At 32.6% G+C, this 12,104-nt stretch overlaps 1 protein-coding gene across 1 annotated transcript in view; it reads left to right on the top strand.

Annotated features, from left to right (window-relative positions):
* MS3_00005327 (uncharacterized protein) overlaps nt 1-12,104 on the top strand; it is an 86,249-nt gene that overhangs the window by 28,234 nt on the left and 45,911 nt on the right. Inside the window, exon 14 of the mRNA XM_051213380.1 lies at nt 6,228-6,338. Coding sequence (XP_051069355.1) covers nt 6,228-6,338 — 111 coding nt within the window. The remainder of the gene's footprint in view (nt 1-6,227; nt 6,339-12,104) is intronic.

Here is a 12,104-nt window from a genome sequence, read left to right as displayed (position 1 = left end):
GAGGACATTCAGATCTCTGAGTTAGCACCCACCGGTTTACATATCTAACTTCAATCAACTTCCGGTATTTTTCGGTCGTTTCCCATTACTATTAATGAAATTCACCCATAGTTCAACATGGTTGAAATCCACAGAGCACGACTTTTCAGTAGAACCCCTAGAATTGCATCTCAAAGTTAACAATTAGTAAACACATGATTTTTATTACTTCTGAGAAGTTTCACACTACGACAAAACAGTCGTTCAATGTTTTCTAGTTCTCAGTGATTAGGTAACTAAAATCAGTCCGTGATGTTAACTATGAGATTTCATTATCACAAATCCTCTCATTTCTTTGTGTGTATTTTTATTGGTATTAGTCTCCAACACTTTTAATGTTTCAATCTTAATAAAGCGAATAAACTGTCAGTTTTTGATAAATAAATACAAAGAAACGGTAGATGAATACGAATAAGCGTCAATGATTAAACAAATGAACGCCTCACTTCTACCTGAAGTTCGTGCTGATGATGTCATTTAGAAGAACGATAAAAGCTCCACGACCAAACTATCAAGCTCAGAGAACAAAACTCCATCAAAATGATTAAAAATAAAGATGAATATAGTAATAAATATATTCTATGCAAATTATTATTTTAAATTAAAAAGGATTTAATTCATTGTTTGATCACATTTGATTAAGTATAATAAAATGAAAAGAAAATATGAACACCCTTGAGCAATACATTTTTAATTGTGTAAATAACTATATATATATATATAGAAAGAGAGAGAAGATTGAAAGTTATAGAATGTTGCTTAACTAACTTATTTAAATAAAAATGTAATTTTTTTCTTAATGATGTGCACGTAACTGTTTTAATGAGTTTTTTCGAAATGATAGAAATTTGAATAGTTACAACGTACTGATTGTACATGACATTTATTATCTTCAATAATGTTCTGCCGTAACTTGGAATGTTTTTCTTTACTTGTCAATAATTTATCTTTTTTTTTAATTTTTTGGTGTATTTTCTTTGACGAGATTAATTTCATTATTTATTGTTTCATATCAGTAATTCTATCCTAGATTAAATCTTTGAACTTTTAAATCAATCAGTGTTCATGATAAAACTTGAGTTGAAATACTGTGAATTGTATTGTTTGCAAACTCTAATCAATTTATGATGTAACTCGATTGTTATCTAGTATCATAGGTAATAACTCCACAATCCTGAAATGTCTAAAGTTCATATTACTGTAGTAAATAAACACTCAGGTGGGAAAACCAACAATACAGAGTCTCTTCGTAAAATATGAAAACCATACATTAAATACTTCATTTATATATCTTCTATCAGTTTTCTCTTGCATACTTCATCGTTCCTTCATTCCAGTTGTTATAACGATTACTCTCTGCTTATATTCCTGTTCTCGTCAATTCGATCTTCTCAACCTTCTTATGCCAGACATTCCACTTTTGATTGGTGTTATATACTACTTATATCTGTCAACATAAGTAACATACACCACAATACAACTTCTTACTAGAATTTTCAACAATTCACTGAGAAGTTACTCACTAGAAAATATGCAAATATTAACTGATGTAGAAGTGGATTAAAAGAAAACCAAATCGTGACATCGATTCATGAAGCATTAACATTTAAATTAAGTCATATTGATAGGTTCACACTCTGTGCAGTTATTGTGAACAACAATTAAATATTTTGTGTAATATAGCTTAGAATCAGTTACATTGGCTCAGTTATATTCACTTTGTATTAAAATACTCTAATTTTTTTTATCCCACAAATTTATACTTTCTCAAATCATGTTTTTTTTATACCACTGATACTGATTGTTACTATTTCTATTATTCTGATATTTATTTTGACACTTTACTAACTGACACAATAAATTTGTTATGTTTTGTCTAACCATAAATATTTTCAAATTAAACTAGTCTCTATAAATTATTTGTCTAATCAATTATAGTACAGTTGTTTATATTCTCATAAACATATTCCATTGTTTTCTTCTATATGTTACGCTTGTATAATCCTTGCCAAATCAGACCTATTTACAATTGTATACTTTAATACATAGTTTAATATTCATAGTATTGTCTTTCTATGTGTATACATGTCAAATTTTAACTTATAAATAGTTAAATTTATTGAAAATGATGACATTATTTTAAGAATATAGAAATAAATTTACTCAGTCATAAGTGTATATAAATTATCATTTATTTATGTTAATAAAATAAATAAATAATATTTCAGTTATTATTATTATTTTCTTATGTATTAGACAATAAGTGATTTAGTTGTCAGTTCTGTACTACAATTAATAATCATGAAGAAAATTAGCATTGAATATTTTATAGTTATCAGTGAAATAATTACTGATACCGATGTAGATCATGTAATGAAACATAACATCAATTTGTGTTGGAGAAATTGAATACAACAGTTTTTATTGACATCAAATGATAAGATGTAAATTCTGTATAGCAATATACTAGTAATGTGGTTTCTAATCACTGTATGCCCAATTCCGTCATAAACTATTATTCATTTGCTTGAAACAAAAGTTACTAGGTAATATTATCCAAAGTTTCATTTTTTTTTCATCTCAAACTCTATAATTTTCTCTCGTCCTGATGCTTTGAAATGTAACTGAGGAAAGTAATGTTTAGCTCTTTAGTGATGTTGGGTAGTTTGATTTAAGAGGTAGTTTTTATCAAGAACTAATGTTAGGTTGAAAACTAAGACACATTAGACATCTACTCAAAAGTGTGCACTCATAATCTCACCAAAGTTTGGATTTAATATTTTCAGTTCTCGTAGCAAACACGTTGCATTTAGTTTCTTGAGTCGGAATTCCATTGCCCACATTATCTATTTTATTAATTTTGCTGAACAAAGAGATGGTCATTCAATGTTCTTAGATCAGAATTTATTGAGTTTGATCCTCGGTAGGGTTGGTAGTGCACACTTCTAGGGAGTTCAATAATAGAATATCTAATGCTCTATGGTCGTCAGTCGTTGTCCGCTAAATGTATTATTCTACTTATTTTTAATGCTTTTTTAGTCAATAGGTATATGTATATACATTGTCGCACACGTATGCTATCTCCAGCTTAATTCTAGACGAGCTGTATTCATCTCAGTCATACTATTCACACTAACTATCTACTGATTGTTTACATATGAAAGAGACACTTTTTTTCTACTAGGAGTTTCTGACAAGATGGTATGACTGTATTTTTCTGGAATTATGAGAATTCTGTTATATTACCTACGTGTTTAATTGAACAGGATCATTTATCACTTGAAATTCCTTGAATTGTCATTCTAGGACGAACCGGCCGTCGAGTGCTTCAAAGTTTTCAGTGATGGTTTGACATTGATCAGTTCTTGATCTCAATTTTAAAAAATGTTTCTACTGTTGATGACATCAGTGTACTTTTCACCACTTTTCTCTTTTTTTCCCAACAAACTATTCCTTTACTCTAGTCAATGAAAAAAAACAATCTCTTGTTCAAAATTATTTTTATAGATTTCTCTCAGGGTTTTACATTATCTCATTCTTGTATTACATCATATATACTTAAGAGAAGTTGATGATCATGTTTATTTTGATCTTATTAAAATGAAAACATATAAGATCATTATAGGAAAGACTCAACTTCTATCATATATTCACTTGAGAAAATGAATCTCATTTAAATCATTTTATAGAATTTAATGATATAATTTATTTGAATAATTAATATCAATCTAATTTTCATTCAGTTTATTTTTTTAACTCCCCCCACCTTGCCGCGAAAAACTCAAATAATGTAAAATTTTGTCATAAGTATTTTTTTTAAATTTAACTTGCGCTCATCGTAGTTTCACACTGAAACGAAATAATTATTCATTTACACATTAGTGAAAAACTAAACACAATTGAAAATGAATGATGTATGTGAAATAGCATAGTTTGTAAATATCATAATCAACGTTTGATTTAATAAATTCAAATGAATTGAACATTGAATAGATTGTTAATAATAGAAATAATGATACAGTCAGATAATCCTAATGAGTAGAAAATTAAATTTCTGACATTTCTCGACCTAGTATAAGTTTCATCACCAGAGAATAACTAACCAAATTAAAGTAACACAAATTTTAATAGTACAATGTAAAGAAAGCAGAACATTTTTAGTATAATCAAAATTAGAATGGGTCTGATATTTCTCAGTGATTGAAGAGTATTATTAATAATATGGTCATCTACACAATTACACATTTCATCTAAATTTTTACTTTTTAGGCAAGTTTGATTATGAAATCCAGTACGACCATTTTTTCCTATTTGGAATATGTCATATGATTGTGCCTGGATTTTGTTGTCCATGTTCACATTGAGATTTTAATCCTATACCTATTGCTTCAAACACTAATACACTATTCGCTAAACTACTGAGTCCAGATAGCTAGTAGTTTATTTAGTGGCTATAAAGTTATTTTTAGGAGTTTCTATCTTCCTTTTGTTGATGTTTAAGACTACAATTTATCAGTCTCTGTTGTTATATTTTCATCCTGGTTGAATTACCTTGATATTTTCATTTAATCAATAGCTTGTTGGGATAACGCATTAGTGTTTGAAGCGACAAACGCTATGTTGTTTATCTCATTATAAGGATTAACATTGGAGTGCAAGTAGCTAATGTAGCACATTGTTTAAATTGACAGTTAGTTATTTCATCAATTCATTCTACAGTATAATTTTGTTACCGTAATTTTTATAGTTCTAACATGAATCACTTTGCAATGTATGGAGAATAAATGTAGAAACAAGATATAATAAGACTTTTTTCCGCTATTTCCTTACATAAATGTAAAGTTATAAAAGTGACTATTGTCATTAGATATTTATATTTAATCTATTCATAATCAGTACAAAAGCCTAATTTATATACATAGGTAAATAAGTTGGTGATTATGATGGAAAAATCAACGTAGATCATCATTATCTTCACAGGGACCACACTGATTCAATAAGATTTATTGCTCAATACCGTTGACAATAATTAACTGCTGATAAGATACATTTATTTGCTCATCAATTTATTGATTAGATCTGAATATAGATTTACTATTATTGAATGTTCATATTCACTAGCATGGCATAACACTAAAGGATTGATATGGGTTTTTTAAACACAGGAATAATCATATATATATTTACTATTATTATTATTGCAAAAAATGCCGCTTTACGTTTATGTCATTTTCTAACAAAATGTTTGTTAGTTTGACAAGTGAACAATCCGTTTAGGATTATATATATTAGCGGACTGTTGAAGATTTGACTCTTGATTATTAATTGAAGTGTGTGAAATTTTCCATGTGACTTAATGAATAGGTGTTATGGTAGTGTGACTTTTTCAAAACAAGTTATTGCTATTATTATTATTATTACAAAACAAGGCATAAATGACTAATCTTACCGTAAGCATGATATTATATTGAATGCCGCCTCGCAATGTTTTATACCTTTCTATTTTTATGAAAGCAACAAAACCGACAAGACAACAGTTATACGGTTAAAAAAACATTCTGCCGATGGACTGACATTTATTCTCAGTAGTAGATATTATAAAGTTAAAGGTATTTATGTGTATAGGTCTATCTATGTGTGTTTGTGTGTGTAATCTGCATTATTCAAATTAAGAACGCAATACATTGTTGATTTCCAAGTGATCACATTCATCTTTAGCAAGTAGTATATGAATTACTTATGAAATATTTATATCATTTGATCATTTTTAGCTGATAATTGAAAATAAAGCAATTGTGAATGGCCACTCTATGTATTTTAAATTATGAATAATGTGTACAAATAATAACATTCACTTAAACTCACTTTCAGTTTATTATTTTCTACTGTTGGTAAAACTTATATGTATAATGTCGGCGAATTGAAAATGTGATAGTGTTTTTGGTTGATCACTCCAATTGCATCAATTAACTAATAGGATTACAAGTAAAAATAAATAATTTTATGTAAACTTACATGATAGTAGGTTCTAGTGAAACCAGTTCAATATTGACCGATTAACTTGATATTCTGATTGTTATGCATAAACTGAAATTGTTTTATGCATATAGTTCTTTACAAACATTTTAACTTACATTATTCATATTTTCTTCTTTTAAACAACAATGTTAATATCAATGTGCATATAGTTTTTCATCGATGGTGCACGACACTTACTAGATGTTTATTTATTGGGTACAACATTAATTGGTCAGATACGTAATCAGTCCGTTACAATTATCAATCAAAATCCTGTGCCGGTAAATTAGTTTATTATTATTATTTCTGTACATTCTTGTTGAAGTTTAAGTGATATATTCCTACGATAACAATATTTATCATTTCATGATGTTGTACTCTGTGAATTTGAAACAGCTGAAAAAGCTATCATCTGATCAAAACTAATTATTTTGAGAAATGCATGGTAGTATGCTCTGTCCCGACCTACATGAAAGTACTTCTACAAAAACAGTTTGAATTTTTATACAAAAGATATTTCAAAACTGGGATACTTTTACTGAATTCAAGGTATTTGAATTGAATAAAAAAACATTGTGAAAATGATACAGCTTTTAGTATAAAGCAGATGCATTAAAAGAAAAAAATGTCTACTTGAACTAAATATAATACTATGAGATTATAAGTCAGCTCACTATTATGATTCAAACTGATATTGATCGAACGAACAGTAATCATAGGTAAGTATGACTACATTATTAAAGGCTAAGAAGCTACTCGCAGTCAGTAGCATATATTCATCAACTGATACGAGCTCAATTGAAAACAATATGACAGGTAATTTATTGAAACCTTAACGTATGTTATCGAAGTAGGACGTATAACAGAACAAGATCATCCATTATTCAATTTGATGAACCTGTTTTAGTTTGGTTTTATGGTAGACCAAATTTATACAAACCAAACTTTCATGTACCGACAACTATTTCATCTCCATTGACGCCAACTTTCAATATAGTATTTGCGAAACTCTAAAATATTTAAACTTCAATCATTTGATTGATTTTTAGCCATCAGTATAATGTCCATATTTCTGAAATAAGATGTGAATGATTTTTTTCTGATTCCTTCTTCATTGAAATTACCTGCACCATCGGAGGTTTTTTTATTCATTCAGTTATAGGGAATATAGAACCTGAAGTTGTAAAAAAGGTTAGACATAGAAAGAAAAAATAAATAAAGACTTGGAGACTCTGAATCCGACATAAGACAGTCTGAATACATCCACTCTATTTCAATCGATTGTGAATCATGTCACCCAACGTGCAGACCCTAACCCTCGTGTCTAAACCTACCAGCAAGACTCAGTTAAGCTATCAAAGACGTCGTGCATTAATGTTACGTTTTGGTTCCTTCACCTCTATTTTTCTTTCAATTTACTCGTATACCATCCGAAATCGCGCGTCGTGGCAGGCGATTTTTCAGTATACATAATACAATTCCAATCGACTGATGACTGAGTGATGGTTAATACCATGTGTGTTAAGTCCAAATATCACGAAACCTAATTCCATGGTTTTCTGTCGACTACATCTAACCACCACCTCATACGTCATATATATTCTAACCATTGCAATTAATCAATATTTACTACCTACCAGTTAAACTGCCATATTTCGCGCATCGGGAGCCTCCTATCTGAATAGAATACATTGTACATTTGGCCAGTATTACTGATCGGTCTTTGTGATCTTTATTAATCATTAGGTCTCGCATAAATTTACTATTTATATACTTATAGTTATGAGAGAGATTTCTCGTGTGATTCTATGATTTGAAGTGTCTATCTTCCAGTTGGTATTTCTTCGCTTTAGCTGTACTAATTTATGACCCTTTATTAATGAAATTTTAATCATTATAATACACTGGGATTATTAACTGTCGATTCCCTCTGAAAAAAATTGTATTATTGTTACTATTATTATTTGTATATTTTGTCATTGTTGTTTTTTATGGGACAAATATACCCGATTTTATCATTTCCCAATGTGACATATAAAATTAATTATTACCCTTTCAACGTGATATAGGCTTACATTTAAATGTTGATACACATTTTCGAAATGAAAAAGATTAGTACCGAGATTTAATTTTCATCCTATTCTGTTTTATGACTTTTAGTACTTACTTACTTACGCCTGTTACCCCCAATGGAGCATAGGCCGCCGACCAGCATTCTCCAACCCACTCTGTCCTGGGCCTTCTTTTCTAATTCCATCCAATTCTTGTTCATTTTTCTCATGTCTATCTCCATTTCCCGGCGTGATGTGTTCTTTGGTCTTCCCCTTTTCCTTTGGTTTTGAGGATTCCATGTGAGGGCTTGTCTTGTGACGCAGTTGGGTGCTTTCCTCAATGTGTGTCCTATCCACTTCCAGCGCTTCTTCCTGATTTCTTCCTCCACTGGGATATGGTTTTTTCTTTCCCACAGTTGGTTGTTGCTAATAGTGTCTGGCCAACGGATCCGAAGTATTTTGCGTAGATAATTGTTAATAAACACCTCCATCTTCTGAATGATGGCTTTCGTAGTTCTCCAGGTTTCCGCCCCATACAGTAGAACTGTTTTGACATTTGTATTGAAGATCCTGACCTTGGTGTTTGTTGACAGTTGCTTTGAGTTCCAGATGTTCTTCAATTGTAAATATGCTGCTCTTGCTTTGCCGATCCGCGCCTTCACATCTGCACCAGATCCACCGTGTTCATCAATGTTGCTGCCCAAATATGTAAAGGTTTTTACATCTTCCAAATCTTCTCCGTCAATTGTGACTGGATTGGTGCATTCTGTGTTGTATCGGAGAATCCTGCTTTTCCCTTTGTGTATATTGAGACCTACTGCTGCTGAGGCTGCTGCCACACTGTTGGTCTTCTCCTGCGTTTGTTGTTACGTGTGCGATAGAAGAGCCAAATCATCTGCAAAGTCTAGATCGTCCAACTGCATCCTAGATGTCCACTGTACCCCGTGTTTCCCTTCAGATGTTGACGTTTTCATGATCCAGTCGATCACCAGGAGAAAGAGGAAGGGTGAGAGTAAGCAACCTTTCCTGATACTGGTCTTTACCTCGAACGAGTCTGTCAATTGTTGTCCATGCACGATTTTGCAGTGTAATCCATCATATGAATTCTGTATGATATTGACTATCTTCTGAGGCACGCCGTAGTGTCGAAGAAGTTTCCATAGTGTTGTTCTGTCCACGCTATCAAATGCCTTTTCGTAGTCAATGAAGTTGATGTAGAGTGATGAATTCCATTCAATTGATTGTTCCACAACGATCCGTAGAGTTGCAATTCGGTCTGTGCACGATCTATCCTTACGGAATCTTGTCTGTTGGTCACGAAGTTGGGCGTCTACGCAGTCCTTCATCCTGTTTAACAATACCCTGTTGAAAACTTTTCCTGGTATTGAAAGAAGAGCGATGCCCCTGTAGTTACCACAGTTGCTGAAATTGCCTTTCTTTGGTATTTTGACCAGAAGTCCTTCTTTCCAGTCTGTTGGTGCTTGTTCCTCATCCCTAATCTTATTGAAGAGAATGTGGAGTATCCTTGCGGTTGCCGCTACGTCTGCTTTCAGTGACTCTGCTGGAATGTTTTCTGGTCCTGCTGCTTTGCCACTCTTGGTTTGTCTGATGGCCATGCTGATTTCTTCAATTGTTGGTGGGCCAACATCGATTAGGAGGTCTGTGGGTGCTACTTTGATGTTGGGTGGGTTCAGTGGGGCTGGTCGATTCAAGAGTTCTTTGAAGTGTTCTACCCACCTGTTTCGTTGTTCTTCAATGTTGGTGATTACTTTGCCTTCCTTGCTTCTCACTGTTCGTTCCGGTTTACGGTGACTTCCAGAGAGTTTCTTTGTTATGTCATACAGTTCTCTCATGTTTCCTTCTCTTGCAGCCTTTTCAACCGTCATTGCTAAATCTTCCACATATTTACGTTTGTCGGTTCTGATGCTCCTCTTCACTTGTTTGTTTACTTCTGTATATCCAGCATGTGCCTTGGCTTTTTCTGCTCTTGTTCGGCTGGTATTGATTGCTGCCTACTTGTTCCTCCTTTCTTGAATCTTGCTCACTGTATCAACAGTGACCCATTCCTTGTGATGGTGCTTCTTGTGGCCCAGGACCTCATGACATGTTGAAGTGATTGCCTCTTTTATCCCTTTCCAGTTGCTCTCCATAGTAGTTCCTTCTCCATTGAGTAGATCATGAAAGGCCTGGAACTTATTGCTGAGGACTATCATGAATTCGTTGAGTTTGTCCGTATCCCGAAAAAAGGCCGTGTTGAACTTTTTTGATATTGTCCGCCCCGTTGTCCAATACTTCTTGAGTTTCAATTTCATCTTGGTGACCAGCAAGTGATGATCTGATGCTATATCAGCTCCTCTCTTGGTTCTCACGTCTTCCATCGTCCTCCTGAACTTTTTGTTGATGCAGATATGGTCGATTTGGTTTTGCGTAGTGTGGTCCGGTGAAGTCCATGTGGTTTTGTGAATGCGTTTATGTGGGAATATAGTTCTGCCTATGACCAGTTTATTGAAGGCATATAGGTTTGCAAATCTCTAAGCATTTTCGTTCCTTTCTCCCAGTCTGTGTCGTCCCATGATGTCTTCATATACGGTGTTGTCCATTCCAACCTTGGCATTTAAATCTCCCATCAGAATGGTCAGGTTCTTTGTTGGGCACTTCTCGACTATTGACTGCAGCCTGTTGTAGAATTGATCTTTAGCGTCTTCATTGTAGTCGTTGGTAGGCGCATAGCATTGGATGATGTTCATTGAAATGCCCTATTTCTTTGTTTTGAAGGAGGCTTTGATGATCCTTGGTCCATGAAATAATAAGAATAATAATTTAATAACAATACAATTAATTGGTTTACCCTTATAAGGGCACTCACCCTTTGCTCTACACTTTTGTTGGAGGATATCCTATAAGTCAACATGCGTTGTTTTACTGAATTTCTGGTGGTAAACTGCAAGTAAATTATTATGTAACAGTTAATGAACTAAAAAATTCGAAAATAGATTATATTTCACAACTAATTAGGGGAACACTTGAAGACCGTTTTTATTCTGGTATATAGTTCATCAGTGAGTGGTATACATCCATAACGCCACCTGGTATCGTGACCAAAAAATCCAAGTCCTACGGTGAGCTTGTTACATCTTAGTTCACTGACTTAGTGTCTGATTGTCTACATTCAAATTTTAGTTAGTTATAAATATGTCGCGACTATTACTCAATAAATCCGCTGATGACAACCTTATTCGAGATCTGGTTGGGTAAGGTTCATTGCAACTCTTCACTAGCATGTCAGGAACATATCTTGATGTCAGTCACAAGTGAACATAAGTATAAATGCCGTTCCGTAGTACAAGTTTTCCCATATTTAAGATCTCACAAACTGATATCAATTGACAATCTACTATAGAAAGCAGGAAGCGCTAATCAGTTGTTCTTTTAATCAAATAAAGCTACGTACAGTAAGCCAATGAATCTTTATTATGTGGTTTAGTGATGCGAATTACTTTGACTAGTACTATTTGATGGATTGGTTTAAAAAATTGTATATGATCTTTTTTCTCTCCTATTATACTACCATTAAAGACCAAGCATAAATAATGCTATCTGGTTTATCTAAGTCTGTAAAAAGATGATATTTTGTGTTTATTTACGTAATGTTTCTCTTTTTTTCTTGCTGCTCAGTTGAATGAGTCTTTTTTCATCCATACGTTTCTCAGCACAGTTTTGTAAACATTTTTATGAATTACTGTTATTCGATTTTATTATTGTTCACTTAGTCTACTCTTTATGTTTATGACTCAATAGGTAGAATTTCTTATTCACTTTTTAGTTATGATACTTTTGGTGATATTCAAATCACATCGCTTAGAGTCAGGGTGTATAAACTTGAATAGATCAATATTCGATTGACTTGTAGGACTATATAGGCCGTATGTCGGTTATAAATGCCATGACACTTCCTTAACTTTGTATAGATAGTTGCATCTCGATACGAGTCTGGTA

This window comes from Schistosoma haematobium, chromosome 3 (assembly GCF_000699445.3).
Source record: "Schistosoma haematobium chromosome 3, whole genome shotgun sequence".
In the NCBI taxonomy this organism is placed as follows: Eukaryota; Metazoa; Platyhelminthes; class Trematoda; order Strigeidida; family Schistosomatidae; genus Schistosoma; species Schistosoma haematobium.
This window is presented reverse-complemented; position numbering and strand designations above follow the sequence as displayed.